The 16,651-nt window shown below is 50.1% G+C and overlaps 1 protein-coding gene across 1 annotated transcript; it reads left to right on the forward strand.

The window, feature by feature from the left end:
• Window positions 1-3,879: 3,879 nt before the first annotated feature.
• On the forward strand, window positions 3,880-4,839 carry LOC311200846 (olfactory receptor 14A16-like; the record flags this gene model as incomplete). Its single annotated transcript, XM_084275151.1, has 1 exon — window positions 3,880-4,839. One exon carries the CDS (start codon window positions 3,880-3,882, stop codon window positions 4,837-4,839), a length of 960 nt encoding a protein of 319 aa, XP_084131277.1.
• Window positions 4,840-16,651: the final 11,812 nt, after the last annotated feature.

Raw genomic sequence — 16,651 nt, forward strand, 5'->3', positions numbered from 1 at the left:
AAAAACCACAAGCAGCTGCAACGCCCATCCTGAAGTGAGGCCAGAGGGAGGTCCCAGGGAACTGCAGGCCTGTCAGCCTGACCTCAGTGCTGGGGAAGGTGATAGAACAAATCATCTTGAGTCCCATCATGGAACACATGCAGGACACTCAGGTGATCAGGCCCAGTCAGCATGGGTGTAGGAGAGGCAGATCGTGATGGACCAACCTGATCTCCTTCTATGACAAGGTGACCTGCTGCTCAGGAGATGAGGGGAAGGCTGTGGATGTGGTCTACCTAGATTTCAGTGAAGCCTTAAAAGCTGTCTGCCAAAGCATTTCCCCCTCTGGAGAAACTAACCGCTCATGGATTAGATGGGTGCACTCTGTGCTGGGTTAGAAACTGGCTGGGCAGCCAGGCCCAAAGGGTTGTAGTGAACAGAGTTAAGTCCAGCTGGTGGCAGGTCACAAGGTGTGTTCTCCAGGACTCAGTGCTGGGACCTGTCCTCTTTAACATCTTTATTCATGATCTGGACGAGGGGATCGAGTGCACCCTCAGTAAGTTTGCAGATGACACCAAATTGTGTGGGAGTATTAATTGTCTGGATGACACGTAGGATCTGAAGAGTGATCTGGACAGGCAGGATCGATGGGCTGAGGCCAATTGTATGAGGTTCTTGGGTTCTTGTGGCCAAGTGCCAGGTCCTGCATTTTGATCAGAATAACCCCAGGCAACGCTACAGGCCTGGGTCAGAGTGGTTGGAGAGCTCCCTGGAGGAGAATGACCTGGGGGTGTCCGTGGATACCTTGGCTGGACATGAGCCAGCACTGTGCCCAGGTGGCCAAGAAGGCCAACAGCATCCTGGCCTGGATCAGGAACAGTGTGACCAGCAGGAGTAGGAAGTGATTGTTCCATTATCCTCAGCTCTGGTGAGGCTGCACCTCGAGTGCTGTGTCCGGTTTTGGGCCCCTCACTACAAGAAGGACACTGAGATGCTGGAGAGTGTCCAGAGAAGGGCAACAAAGTGCATGAAGGATTTGAAGCACAAGTCCTCTGAGGAGCAGCTGAGGCAACTGGGGCATTTTAGCCTTGAGAAAAGGAGTCTGAAGGGGGAGACCTTGCTGCTCTCTACAACTACCTGCAAGGAGGAATGTAGAGAGGTGAGAGCCAGTGTTTTCTCTCAGGTAACATGTGATAAGATGAGAGGGAATGGTTTCAAATTGCACCAGGGGAGATTTAGGTTGGATATCAGGAAGAATTTCATTACTGAAACATTAGTCAAGTATTGGAACAGGCTGCCCAGGGAAGTGGTGGAGTCACCATCCCTGGAGGGATTTAAGAGGTTCCTATAGATGTTGTGCTTGAGGACATGGCCTAGAGCTGGACTAGGCAGGGGTAGGCTTTGGTTGGACTCAATGATCATAAGGGTCTCTTCCAACCTAAGTGATTCTATGATTCTCTGGTACAGTTCCAGGAAATTCCCCTTCTGTCATAGTGGGAAAGCACTGTCATTTCAGAAACATAGTTGAGTGGTTCTGCTGTAAAACTTTTATAAATGTCAGGGGGAAAACAAGGATGAAAAAGTTGTGCACCTTTCAGGCAGAGATGATGGAAACAGAGCACAGCTCATCATTACGCAGTGTCTGGGTCACACAAGACCAGGAGATACTGCATTAGCAATGGGATGAAGCTGGTCCATGTTATTAAAGCTGAGACAAACTAGGAGGGGAAAAAAACCCCAACCCAACAGCTAAAAACCCTACTAAATACAGACTGGTCCTAACATGAGCTACATGGCCAGTGATAGGCAGAGTGAGCAGTTTGTTGCTGCTTCGAGACATCCAGTCATCACTTTCCAAAAGGCATCATTGAGCTCCTGGTTCCTCATGCTGTAGATGGGAAATTTTAATTCTGGAGGAACCACTGACTAAATATTGTCACTACCAGGTGCAAATGATGGAGAGAAGCTTCAGGTAGGTGAACACAGCAGTGATGAGGAACAGGGAGACCATGGCCAGGTGAGGAAGGCAGGTGGAAAAGGCTTTGTGCCGTCCCTGCTGCGAGGGGATCCTCAGCACAGCCCTGAAGATCTGCACATAGGACACCACGATGAACACAAAACACCCAAAAGCTAGACATGCTCTGATTACAATTTCACTGAGGTAGGACCATGAGTGAGAGAGCTTGAGGATCTGGGAGATTTCTCAGAAGAACTGGTCACAGGCATTGACCTCACAGAGGTGCAGTGACAATGTATTGGCTGTGGTGATCAGAGCACTGTGAATCACAACGCTGTGACAGGATTTTTAAGAAGGGAAATAATAACCCAGCAGCTCCTTTTTGCCACCAGAGAAAGGAGTGACAAAGTGTAAGGGAATTTGCAGAGAACAAGGTCGGTGATGTAGGGGGAGAAGGTCCTCCAAGCGTCATTGCAGAGATTCCCCTGCAGCCCGTGGAGAAGCCCATGGTGAATGAGGGTGTTTCCACACAGCCCATGCTGGACGATGTGGAACAGTGATTCTACCTGCAGCCTGTAGAGGTCCCCAAGGTTGAGCATGTGAGGACACTGAAGGAGGCTGTGACCTCATAGGAAGCCTGTGCTGGAGCAGGTTTGCTGGCAGGGCTGTGGAGGACCCACGCTGGGGCAGTCTGTTGCTGAAGGACGGCACCCCGTTCAAGTGACCCACCCTGGAGCAGCCTGTGATGATCTGAAGCCATGTGGGAAGGACTCACGTTGGAGGGGTTCATGGAGGACTGTCTCCCGTGGGTGGGACCCAATGCTGGAGCAAGGGGAGACAGTGAGGAGTCCTCCCCCTGAGCAGGAAGGAGCAGCTGAGACGATGTGTGATGAACAGACCCCAACCCCCATTCCCTGTCCCCCAGTGCCTCTCAGTCAGAGAGAGTAGAGAGTAGAGAGTTAAAGAGTGAAGTGGACCCTGGGATAAGAAGGGAGGGTTGTAGGTGGGTGTTTAAAATTTCATTTCTTTAGGTTTTGTTCTCATTTCTCTGCTCTCTTTGGATTGAGAAATGAATTAGATTGATTTTATTGTTGTTGTCAAGTCTGTATTGCCAGTGAGAGTAACAGCTGCATGACCTCCCCCTGAGCTTTCTCTCTGCATGATTTCTCCCTGTCGTGATCATTCTGCTCCCAGGCAGAATGATCTCAGAGATGAGGTCATAGAATGATCCCCATGAGGCCTGAGACACCAGGAGGGAGCCTAGAAATACTGGTCTTCTCCAGCTGAGCTGGGCCAGGCTCCTGGGATGGAGGGAGCTCATGGCAAACTGGCAGCTCTGCAGAGAGACAGCTCTGCCCAGGAGCAGCTCCTCTGCCAAGCACACAGGGCTGGGGACACTGCCTGTAGGCACTGAGGGAGACCTGTGAGGCTGAGACCTCACTGGAGGAGACAGGTAAAGAGACTTTGCTTTGAATTTTCTGCTCTTGGTGACTGGGTGGGAAGTGGGAGTTGAGCTTTTCTTGATAACTTTGCAGCAGGCAGTGCAAACTCATTGGTCATTAAGACTTGTCAGAGCTTCTCCTGAGCCCTGCACACACAGAGGTTCCCAGGGCAGTGCCCTGATGCCAGGAGGGCTCTGCAGAGCAGAGCTGAGCACAGGGCAGTTTGGATAAGGTCAGTGAGCACAGAGCAGGAGGTGACATGTGCAAAGAGAAGTAATTCCAGGGACAGCTCCAGGCAGCAATAAAATTGTTAGGGAGGGAGAAGGAGCTGCTCCCAGAAATGCCTTGACAGTGGGGATTTGGTACGTCCTGACAGCCCCGCAGTGCTGATATGATGAGGGCATTCCATGAGAAGTAGAAAGAGTTTTCCTCAAAGAAGCATTTCCCAATTTCTCACTGCATTTCCCTCCTTGGACAGGTCTCCACATCTGACAGCAGCAGATGTCCAACAGCAGCTCCATCAGCCGGTTCCTCCTCCTGCCCTTTGCAGACACACAGGAACTGCAGCTCCTGCACTTCTGCCTCTTCCTGGGCATCTACCTGGCTGCTCTCCTGGGCAATGGCCTCATCATCATCACCATAGCCTGTGACCACCACCTCCACACCCCTATGTACTTCTTCCTCCTCAACCTCGCTGTTAATGACCTTGGCTGCATCTCCACCACTGTTCCCAAAGCCATGGCCAATTCCTTGTGGGACACCAGGGCCATTTCCTACACAGGATGTGTGGCCCAACTCTTCTTCTTTGTGTTTTTGTTCGCAACAGAGTTCTGTCTTCTCACTGTCATGGCCTATGACCGCTACGTTGCCATCTGCCACCCCCTGCACTACGGGACCCTGCTGGGCAGCAGAGCTTGTGTGCACATGGCAGCAGCTGCCTGGGCCAGTGGGTTTCTCAGTGCTGTGCTGCAGACAGCCAATACATTTTCACTGCCCCTCTGCCATGGCAATGCTGTTGACCAGTTCTTCTGTGAAATACCTCAGATCCTCAAGCTCTCCTGCTCAGATGCCTACCTCAGGGAAATTGGAGTCCTTGTGGTCGGTGCCTGTTTTGCTTTTGGGTGTTTTGTGTTCATTGTGGTGTCCTATGTGCAGATCTTCAGGGCTGTGCTGAGGATCCCCTCGCAGCAGGGACGGCACAAAGCCTTTTCCACCTGCCTCCCTCACCTGGCCGTGGTCTCCCTGTTTGTCAGCACTGGTATGTTTGCCCACCTGAAGCCCCCCTCCATCTCCTCCCTATTTCTGGACCTGGTATTGGCATTTCTTTACTCAGTGTTTCCACCAGCAGTGAACCCCCTCATCTACAGCATGAGGAACCAGGAGCTCAAGGATGCCATGTGGAAACTCATGACTGGATGTTTCTATGCAGCAATAAACTGCTTGTCTTCTGCATACCACTGAAAATGTAACTCCTGATCAGTTCATTTTTAATAGGGGTTTTAGTTGTTCTTTTTTGGTTTCAGTCTAGTTTTGTTAAGCTATAAAAACACAGTCAACGTTCATCTCATTCTTAATGCAGTATCTCCTGCTCTTCCATGTAATGTCGAGCTGTGCTTTCTTTGCATCATGTCTGCTTCCACAGAGCCATTTTTTTCCTCTTTTTTTTACCCTTTTATTAATAAAAAAATTACAAGAACATTTTCATCAGCTGAACAAATTGAGGACTTGCCTGTAATGTTAATGCTTTCCCACCTTGACAGAAGGGGATAAGGACAGTTTGCTGACAAAATTCACCATGAAGGTAGAATAATATTGGCCAGTTACACTGACAGCCAGTGCTAACACAGGGTACCTTATTGACCTGACAGAGTGCTGTCTGACAGCAAAGACAGACTGCCAGAACCAGGACATTATCCACCCCTGTTTCCACACCATCCACAACATGGCCAGATCTTACATTTTCAGAGTATTGGGGACGCTCATAACATCACCGATCTATTATGTAGAACATCTGCCATGGACCCATTTAGTTATACACCAAAAATTTATTGTCTATCCTTACCTAGAACTACAACCCCTTTGGGTACACACTGGACTTCCCCATTCTTTCACATCCCCCACCAAGTGGACCAAAATCCCTGAGCAAAAGCAACCCCATCAATGGGTTTGCCTTTGTCTGAAGAAGGAACATCCCAGAATGTCTTCCCTAACATGTTTTTCATGTGTAATACAGGCACTTTATGCCCCTCCACAGTCTGTGGAGGACTGAAATGGTTTGGCCCTGGCTAGAGGCCAAATGCCCATCAAAATCCCCCTATCACTCCCCTTTTCATCCAGAAAGGGGAAAACATATGTACTGGGAGGCTTAGGATTTGACATAAGGACAGAGAGGTATCACTCTGCAATTAGTGTCACGGGCAAAACAGACTCAACACAGAATAAAGGAAAGAAAAGTAATTTATTACACAACAGCTACACACCCAGTGACACCAGAGTCAGGTAATGAGAAGAGTGACCAGGTCTTGAAGCACCTTCCCCCATCCCTCCCTTCTTAGCAGACTTCACTTTAGTCATGATTTTTCTCCTGTCATCCACCCCACAGTGACACAGGGAGGGGCAGGGACTCGGGGAATGTGGTTTCAGTCAGTTCCTCCTGAGTTGTTTTCCTTCTTAGTTGGGGGAGGTGGAAATCCACACTCCCTTCCCCTGCTGCACTCTCTCTCTCTCTCTCTCTCTCTCTCTCTCTCTCTCTCTCAAATCTTCTAAATCTTCTAGGGAGATACCATGACAAAAGGTTCCAGCACAACACCCACACATCAAGGCAGCTCAGACATGACTAGATGGGGAAGTCGCTGCAAGGAGAAGAATTTGGGCATTGCAGGGGATGCCATAGCAGTCAGAGGTGCTGAACAGGAATCTGGCCAAGAGCACATTGGGCTGCACTGGGAGGAACGTGGCCACGCAGACAAGTGCCCTTCTGGTCCATCTGGACTCAGCACAGGTGAGGCCACCTCTGGAGCAGCCAGTCCCAGTGTGGGGCTCCCCGGTCTGGAGGAATGGGGAGGAACTGTCACATGGGCAGAAAGTCTGCCAAGATACGGGTAGGGGTCTTGTGTGGAGAGGATGACAGACCTGGGCTTCTTTAGCCTGGGGAAGCCCTCTTGTGCTACATGAAGAAAACATAAGAAAGGAAGTCAAGGTGAAACTGCAGCTTTGAAGGTCAGAGTTGCCATGAGGATAAAGAAATGTCACTCTGAGGGCAGTGCTGTGGTGCTTGAAGTCACTTGGAGGAAATGTGGATGAGCTGGTGGCTTTGTGTTTGTGGGAACAGCTGATGAGGAAGGAAAAACAGCAGCACAGGCAGGGACATCATGGAGTGAGATCAAGGTGGGGAAGGGGGTTGGGTGCCTACAGCCTGCAGGGAAACAGCACAGGCATGGGGCAGTGTGGTATGGGCTGTGGTGCAGATGGAGAAGGGTGCCAGCCAGGTCTTTGACTCCTTGACTAGAGCTGATATCCCTGCCATAGAGGCCTCAGAGGAGACACATTGTCCTCACAGTCATGGAGTATCATTGCCTCCTTACATCCATGGCAGGGGAGGACACCATTTGTTATACCACTGTCCATCCCTTGGAATCACAGCCCACATCCCAAGGAAGAGCCCTGAGACACAGGTGGGGGTCAGAGTCTCCCTGGCCAGGGGCTGGGGATCAGCACTTGGCATTTCTGCTTCATCAGAGCAAGCCAGGGTGTCCTCAGCATCAGAGCTGCCTGTGCTTTGCCTGTGTTTGTCCTCATGGCCTCCAGTTCTCTGCTCTAAGGAGCCCATGGGGAGGCTTTGTCAGTAACGGCTCCCAGTGGGGCCTGTTAATGCTTCAAGGTACTTTGGGCATTACTCCTGACTGAACTTCTTGAGAGGTTTCTTCACTCTCCACTTGGTATCTGAGGTCTGTGGACTCAGAAGAAAAGACACCATGGGGCTCATTAACATCCAGAAAGCCCTTACAAGAATGTCTCAAAATTTAAAAAAAAAAAACAAATTAGAGAACTCAAGACTTCTACAACTACTTGGACTTTAGTTAGGTCTTTAGTGATGAAGATTCCAAAGGAATTTCCCATGAAGGAGCTTTTTCCAGTCACAGGTATTTTCTGGCATGGCTCAGTTGATATAAGGAGTGACAGCAGCATTCTGTGATGGATATCGGTCTGCTAAGGAGATCTGGACAGGCAGGAAAGGCAGTTTCTTAAGATCCAACCTTTTATGGAGAACCTTGCTCTTCCTGGAGACCAACAGTTCTCCAGCTGGCCTCCTGGGACTCCCAACACTTTTCCTCACAGTCTCTCCCAGAACAGTTTAAATCAGATACATAGAAAGGTCGCTTACAAACACACTGACCTCCTGCCAGAACAGTTCATGAGTACTGAAAGATGGGATGTTTTCCAACTCTCTGAAGCTCAAAGCAGACACCAGAGACTGAGCATCATCTGAAAGACCTAAGAGCAAGCAGAGGTGGAAACCTGTAGGCCAAGTGAAGTGCATACGTCCAGGCAGTCTGCTGAAAAGCGATCCTTAGGATATCAAGCTGTCAATGATGTGGTTCACTGCTGGTGGAACCACTAAGTGAAGAAATGTCACTACCAGGTGCAGAAATATGAAGGACGTGGAGGGGGGCTTCAGATTGGAAAACACACCAGTGCTCACAAACAAAGAGACCACAGCCAGGTGAGGGAGGCAGGTGGAAAAGCTTTGTCCTGTCCCTGCTCCGATGGGATCCTCAGCACAGCCCTGAAGATTTGCACATAGGACACCACGATGAGCACAAAACACCCAAAAGCTAGACAAGCTCTGACTACATTTTCACTGAGGTAGGCATCTGAGCAGGAGAGCTTGAGGATCTGGGATTTCACAGAAGAACTGGACAACAGCATTGCCATGGCAGAGGGGCAGAGACAATGTATTGGCGATGTGGAGCAGAGCATTTTTAAGAGCAACTCTGTGACAATATTTTTAAGAAGGAAAATAAAAATCAGCAGCTGATTTTTGCCACCAGAAAAAGGAGTGAGAAAGTGTAAGGGACTTTGCAGACAATGAGGTCGGTGATGTAGGGGGAGAAGGTCCTCCAAGCCCTGTGGTGAATGAGTATCAATTAAAAAGGGGACACGGATGGTGGTGTCATTTAAAGCATTGTAAAGGGAGCAGACTCCCCATACCACTGGCGGGTCATCACATCTTACGGCCAGGGCCACCTTGGGGTCCTGTCCCCAAAGGGTGGTTCCTGCAGTCCCTGAGGTGGAGGCAGGTTTGCTTGGAATGTTGTTGGGCTATATAACTGGTCGCTTCTTGAGGGGGCAATGAGTTTGGAAACGCCTTGCCCCATTTGTGGCTGGTGTAGTTGGGCCACCTCATGTCCCACTCGGGAGAGGGCTGGGTGCGGCCTGGCAGTCCCCTCCCCCGGAATTTTCCCTGCTTGTTACCCCCGCAATCCTTGGCAAAATGTCCCCTCCTTCCACAAGCCCATCACTGTCTCCTGGGCTGAGTTTGGCACGGCGGGAGCGCTGTTGACAAGTATCCAGATTGAGGGCAATTTCTCCCGATGTGGCCTGCCTGACTGCATTTAAAACACACCACTGCATTGGCTACTAGGGCGTGAACAGCTGCCTGGATTGGAACTGAATGTTCTTCCCTCGCAACATGCTTAATCATGTCCACAATGTTTGACCATGCTGGTAGTGATCGGAGAATTTCTTTGGTTGCCGAATTACACTGCTGACGTCAGCATTCTGCTACGACCGGGCCTTTTGCTTCCGGAGGCAGCGCTGACGAGTCTACTGCTGCTTGGAGGCGATCCACAAATTGTGTGAAGCTTTTGCTTTCACTCTGCTTTGTTGTGGCCCATGGTTATGGGCTAGTGCTGGCTCTAGAGACTGCGCTAATAGCTTCTCTGGCTGCGCAAGTAGTTGCCGCGACCTCAGGGGCCCGTAAGCCCTGTGCTTGTGCCTGAGGGGTAAGCATTGCTGGATCTGTACCCATTAGCCGCTGCAGGCTAGAGCCACGCAGAGCATGATTGTCCCCAACTGCTTGGGCCAGTAGCCTCGCACAGTTCTCCTCCCATTCTTGTTAAAAAACGATCATTCCTGCCCCGTCAAAAATCAGTCTACAAGTTTGCTTTATATCAAAGGGAAGTAGGACATCTCCTCCAAAAACCCCATCTATGAGAGTGGAGACCATGGCCGAATTAAGCCCCTTATCCGCAATTGCTGTAACGATCGCTTGTATATCCTTAGGGTTTATTGGTGAGTGAGCCCTCTGTCTCCCAGGCATCACCCGGACCAGGAACGCTGACGCGGCTGATGGGGTCCAATTGGCACACGCAATTTGTATTTTTTTCCAATCCATAAGAGGAATATTTTCCTCTAATAATTCTTTTTTATTTTGGATGCGAATATTTTGGCGTATGATTTTGTCTATTCTCATTTCCTCCTCTGAGTCACAATCGGTTGTGAGCTGCTCGCCCTGACTAGTGTCCGAGTCGGATCCGGAACTCGACTGACTGGCCATTTCCGGTGATACCCTTCTTTTTGTCAGGCTCCGACCCTGCCCACCATCTTTGTGGGTGGATCCTTGTTCCCTCCCCCTTGACCCACCCCTTTTCTTGAGTGGGTTCTGATTGGCTCTCCGCCTGTCGCTCTTGTTCTTGTCCCTTCCTTCTCTACCTCTACCCACCCTTCTCTTCCCCTTCCTTTTCACGTGATCCAGGCAGCTCTGGAATTTCCTCCATTTTCTCGCCAAAAGTATGCTTTCCCCGCCCTTCTCCACTGTCAGCGCCACCTTTGAGCATATAGGGAGGTGGCTCTGAGCAGACTTGATGAGATTCTGATATCTTAGTGGCAGCCCTGGCCTCCTCGGCTAGCCCACCCCAGAAAGATTTCGCTCGCTCCTCCCCCCGCTGTAAGAGTTTTAGCTTGCTCCTGCCCCGCCACAAAAGTTTCAGCTTGCTCCTGACTCTCCGTGAGTGGATCGGGCTTCGGGGATGGAGGCGGCGTATCGCCCTCTCGATCTTTGGGCTTGGCAGGCTTAGTTTGTGTGGCCGCCCCAATTCCCAATTTTGTGGTGACCAACAAATATTCTTTCACCGCCCTCCAAGTGTCCTGCTCTTGTATCGCTTTCCAGAGTGCCTGCACGACCCTCCCCCACGATTTCAGATTTTTCCCACTGCCGGAGGACATAGTTTCCTCAGCTAAAACTTTAGTACATTTATCCCACACCTCAGGATGGAGAGTATCAACCGGCTGGTTGATGACCCTGATTTTTACTAATCTCTCAAAGGTGAGAGTAAAATCTTTAGATTTACACTCAATACCCCACTACGTACACAATCCCAATACAACCTTCACAAGGGCTTCCATCCTCCTGGCGGGTCCCAGTGCATCCCCTCCGGGGAGCAGATCCTCCCGCCCGGCCACTGTTCACCTGACGCAGGCAAGTTTCCCAGGTTTCGGCACCAATTGTTGCCTTTGTTAAGGCATGGCAACCTGGTTCAGGAACGGCAACGGTGCCACACCCTGGCAGCATGGTCCATCAGCTCACAGACACCAATGTGGTGGACGGCAAATGGCATTTATTAGAGAGGGGCACGGGGCTTTATACCCCAATGATAGGATGTCACTTCCGTCCGCTTACCTCACCGCCTACCTACTATTGGTTACTTGAGGAGAGGGGAGGGTCCTACCTTTCCGTACAGCCCGAAATCTTCTGACAGCAAGGCCCTATCTACCGACAGGTAAGGTCATTGTGAGGTAAAGGGATTGTGAAGTGAAGGGATTGTGAGGTAAGGAGATTGTGAGCTAAAAGGATTGTGAGATAAGGAAATTGTGAGGTAAGAAGATTGTAAGATAACGGGATTGTGCATTAAGGGGATTGTGAGGTAAAAGGATTGTGAGGTGAGGAGATTTTGAGGTAAAGCGATTGTGATTTGAGTGGATTGTGAGGTAAGGGGATAGTGAGTCAAGGGGATTGTGAGGTAAAGGGATTGTGAGGTAAGGACATTGTGAGGGAAGGATATTGTGAGGTAAAGGGATTGTGAGGTAAGTGGATTGTGAGGTAAGGGGAATGTGAGGTAAAGGGATTGTGACGTAATGGGATTGTGATGTAAGGAGATTGTCATGTAAAGGGATTATGAGGTAAGGGGATTGTGAGGTATGATCATTGTGGGTTAAGGGGATTGTGAGGTAAAGGGATTGTGAGTTGAGGGTATTGTGAAATAAGGGGATTGTAAGAAAGGGTATTGTGAGGCAAAGGGATTGTGATTTAAAGGGGATTGTGAAGTAAGTGGATTGTCAGGCAAGTGGATTGTGAGGTAAAGGGATTGTGAGACAAAGTGATAGTGAATTAAATGGATTACGAGTCAAGGGGATTGTGAGGTGAAGGGATTGTGAGGCATGGGGATTGTAAAGTAAAGGGGATTGTGAAGTAAAGGGATTTTGAGGCAAGGGGATTGAGAGGTAAAGAGATTGTGAGGTAAAGAGATTGTGAGGCAAAGGGATTGTGATGTAAGGGGATTGTAAGGTAAAGGGATTGTGATGTAAGGGGATTGTGAGGTAAAGGGATTGTGAGGTAAAGGGATTGTAAAATAAGGGGATTGTGAGGTAAATGGACTGTGAGGTAAAGGGGATTGTGAGGTAAGGGGATGGTGAGGAAATGGGACTGTGAGGCAAGGGGATTTTGAGATAAAGGGTTTCTGAGTAATAGGGATTGTAAGGTATGGAGATTGTGAGGTAAAGGGATTGCGAGGTAAAGGGATTGTGAGGTAAAGGGATTGTGAGGTAAAGGGATTGTGAGTCAAGGGGATTGTGAGGTAATGGGATTATGAGGTAAGTGGATTTTGATGTCAAGGGGATTGTGAGGTAAAGTGATTGTGAGTTAAAGGGATTGTGATGTAAGGTGATTGTGAGGTAAGGGGATTGTGATGTAAAGGGATTGTAAAGTAAAGGGATTGTGAGTTAAGGGGATTGTGAGTTATAGGGATTGTGAGGCAAAGTGATTGTGAGGTAAGGGGATTGAGAGGTAAAAGGATTGTGAGGTAAGGTGATTGTGAGGTAAAGGGATTATGAGGTAAGGGGATTGTGAGGTAAAAGGATTGTGAGGTAAAGGGTTTTTGAGTTAAAGGTATTGTGAGGTAAGAGGATTGTGAGGTGTGACATGCAGCTTGAGAAACAAATCCTCAAGCACTGCCAGGTTAACAGATAACGGGATGGAGCCTTTAGGCCATGAACCTCGGGAAACTAAACAAGGTGGCAGCATCGTTGCCGGCCCCCTGCTGGGACAGGCTCCAGGAAAATGTGTCCTCTATTGTTAAGGTCTATCTGCTGTCTGACGAGGTTTTAGAAGTTCTATTAGTATGATAAGATAGAGATGCTGCTGTGACAGCGAAAGGTTGACCAATCAGATGTAGCCCCCGAACACCGCATGTTTGAATGAAAGCAGCTGTCTGCAGAGCATATAAGAAGGAATGGTTCTTTGCAATAAATCGACTCTTGCTGCATCAAGCTGTGTCCCGTCTCTCTCCGTCGCGGCAGATTTGTTTTGGATTTTAGTAGATGTGGTTTTGCCCCAGCTGAGAGCCGAGCACCACACAGTCGCTTGTTCTTTAAAAGGGAGTGTGGGGGGGGGGAGAGAGGGGGAAGGAAAAGGGAAAAAAGCCCCAAAACCAAGTAAACAAACCCCCACGGGTTGGGGTAAGGATAGTTTATTAGAATAGCAGAAAGAGATGTAACAATAGTAACAGGACTTTGTAGCAAAATCTTTGAAACTGGTGACACACAATGCAGTTTCTCACCAAACCCGCAACTCAGACTGTGCAGCCCAGAGCCGTCCCAAAAACTGGACCATCCCCAAAACTGCACGTCCTGGAGCTGCCTTGTCCGACCAGCCCCTGCTTTTATGCTGAGCATGACAGAATGGGTATGGAATGCCCCCTTTGGCCAGTTCGGGTCACCTGTCCTGGCTGCGTCCCCTCCTTTCTCATTAGTAGGGAAATATGAACAACTGAAAAGTCCTTGATTACTTGGCAACAACTGGAAACATCAGGGTGCTCTCTCTGGAGCAGGCTGTGGAGAGTGGAGGTTGTTGTGAGGTCACTGATTCTGGAACAGTTGACAGGACAAGAGAAGGCAGATGGTCTGTGTTGAGATGTCAGTGGTTCTCAAGTAGCTGATAGCTCAGACAAAGCCCAAAACTTGTGTAGAGAGTATCATTACTCCCTGAATAGTTGATAGGCAGAGAAAAGACCAATAGGCTGTGTGGGTTCTGAGGAAATATCTCTAGCCTGAGTCTAGGACCAGGCTTATGGGAAGAATAGGTCCTTCTGAGGCTACTGGTAGCTGGACGTATGACTGGCCAGGAACTGACAGATATCTTATGAATGTCCTTGTGATGTCAGTGGTGCCAAAATACCTGACAAGCCAGGGATGGGGACATGTCAGTGGTAGATGCTGTGAGATCACCTTTGCCTGAGTGGTGGACAGGGCAGGAGTGTGCACCTTACTTGTGCACGACGTTATGGTTTCATTGGTGCTGGATTAGCTTTGATGCTGAGAGAAGGCATATGGCTTGTGTGGGTGTGGTGGTTTAGCCCTGGCTGGAGGCCAGACACCCACCAAAGTTGGTCCCCTTTTTATTTGGACAGGGGAGAAAATAGATATCAAGAGGCTTAGGAGCCAAGATAAGGACAGGGAGAGATCATCCTGTAATGAACGACCTGGGCAAAACAGACTCAACACAGAGTGAAGGACAGAAAACTCTCTAGTTTCTTACACTGCACTGCACACCCAGTGACACCAGAGTTGGATAATGAGAAGCGTGACCAGATCTTAAAACAACGGGACCAGATCTTAAAGCACCTTCCCCCCACCCCTCCCTTCTTGCAGACTTCAGTTTAGTCAGGATTTTGCTTCCCCTTCTTCCCCCCCATTGTGGCACGGGAAGGGCAGGGACTGGGAGATGGGGGTTTGGTCTGTCCCTTGCAAGTTGGTTTCCTTCTTGGCCAGGGCAGGGGAGTCATTCATTCCTCACACCCTCCCCCTGCTGCACCGTGGGGTCCCACCCAGGGCAGACAGTCCTCCACGAGCTTCTCCAAGGTGAGTCCTTTCCCACAGGGCTTCAGCTCTTCCCCAGCTGCCCCACCGTGGGTCACTGCTATGGGTGCAGTCATCAGTCACAGTGTCTCTCAGTCCCAGTCCTCCACGGGGTCACCAGCCTCCCCCCAGCAAAACTGCTCTGGCACAAATCTCTCCCTTGCTCATCTCTGTGTCTCTGTCTCTCTCCACGGGCTGCCAGTGCTGGCAGGTGCTGGCTCCAACGTGGGTCACAGCATCTCCTGTATGTCTCCCCCTGCTCCATCCAGCGTGGGGCCTCTCCACGGGCTGCAGGTGGGGTCTGGGCTTTTTCCCTGGGCTGCGGTGGGACACCCGCTCCACCATGGGTTTCTCCCCAGGCTGCAGGGGCATCTTTCACTCGGGCACATTGGGCGCATCCTTCCCCCTCTTCACGGCCTTGGTGTCTGCACAGCTCGTTACATCTTCTCACTCCCTTCTCTGCTGGAAAAAGGCAGCTGCTTGTGTTTATGTTTTCCTCAATGTGATTCCCAGAGGCGCTGTGACCATCACTGGTGGGCTTGGCCTTGGTCAGCAGAGACTCTGCCCTTGAATCAACCAATGTTTGCTCTGCAGGGCCTGCAGAGAACTTCTAGCTGCTTCTTGCAGGAGCCATCTCTGCAGCCCCCATCCTCTCAGAGCACCCAGCTATGCCAGACTGCAACAACAACTGACTTTTCTATGTATCTGAATAAAACTGTTCTGGGAGAGAATCTCCTCTGAAACCTGACCCCCTTCACACGCTGCTTGGCCGTAGCAGCAGCTGAGGAGAGAGATTTCATGGTTATTAAACTGTGTCAAGTTGAACTGCTGTTTGTTGTCAGAGAAATCTGTCTGTGCCTGTGAGCACAGATGATGCCAGGAAAAGTGTTGGGAGTCCCAGGAGGCCAGTGAGGGAGCTGCTGGGCTTGGGAAGAGCAAAGTTCTCCAGGCAGGGTTGGATCTCAATGGACTTTTTTCCTGCCTGTCCAGATCTCCTTAGCAGACCCATATCCATCACAGAATGCTGCTGTCACTTCTATCAACTGAGCCATGGCAGACAATACCCATGACTGAAAAAAGTTCCTCCATGGGAAATTCCTTTGAAACGTAAGGACCCAACCAAAATCCAAGTAGTTGTAGGAGTTTTGACTCTTTAATGAAAATGAGTTAAAGAGCCATGCTTGTAAGGGCTTTCTGGATGTTAATGGGCCCCATGGTGTCTTTTCTTCTGAATCCCCAGACCTCAGATACCAAGATGAGAGTGAAGAAACCTCTCAAGAACTCCAAGTCAGGAGTAATGCCCAAAGTCCCTTGAAGCACTAACAGGCCCCACTGACAAAGCCTCCCCAGGGGCTCGTTAGAGCAGACAACTGGAGGCCATGAGGACAAACACAGGCACAGGGCAGGCAGCTCTGATGCTGAGGACACCCTGGCTTGGTCTGATGAAGCAGAAATGCCAAGTGCTGACCCCCAGCCCTGAGCAGGGACATCATGAGATTGTCAGAGATGAGATCATAGATCGATTCCCATGAGGCCTGAGGCACCAGGAGGGAGTCTACAAGAACTGGTCTTCTCCTGCTAAGCTAAGCCAGGCTCCTGCGATGGGGGGAGCTCATGACAACCTGGCAGCGCTGCAGAGAGACAGCTCTGCCCAGGAGCAGCTCCTCTGCCCAGCACACAGGGCTGGGGACACTGCCTGTAGGCACCGAGGGGAGACCTGTGAGGCTGAGAGAGCTGATGGATGCTGAGAGCTCACTGGAGGAGAAATCTCCACAGCACTCTGCCTGGTATGTCTGTGGGTGCAGGGCAATGCAGGTTCTGTTCCTGGAGGGATCTTCTAAAGCTGGGACATGGGGCAGTGTGTGGGGTGTGTCAGGAGGACAGGTTCTCTATAGGACCAGAAGGTGCTGCATGGAAGGGATGTCCTTCTACCCCATCAGAGGGACAGGGCATGGCAGCTGTCTTCTCCTGGGCATGGCTGCATTCACACTGTGGAAAGAAGCGGTGGATGTAAAGTCTGACGCATGGAAATATGGTGCAGGGTCCTTGTCCCAGAGAGAAGAACCCTCCGAGTGCCTGTCCTTCCAGCCTCCTGTGGAATGTTTCTTGCCATTTCCTCTCCTGTTCTTGTTGCCTTTCT

Source organism: Gallinula chloropus (assembly GCF_964237585.1).
Source record: "Gallinula chloropus genome assembly, chromosome: 25".
NCBI classification, from domain to species: domain Eukaryota; kingdom Metazoa; phylum Chordata; class Aves; order Gruiformes; family Rallidae; genus Gallinula; species Gallinula chloropus.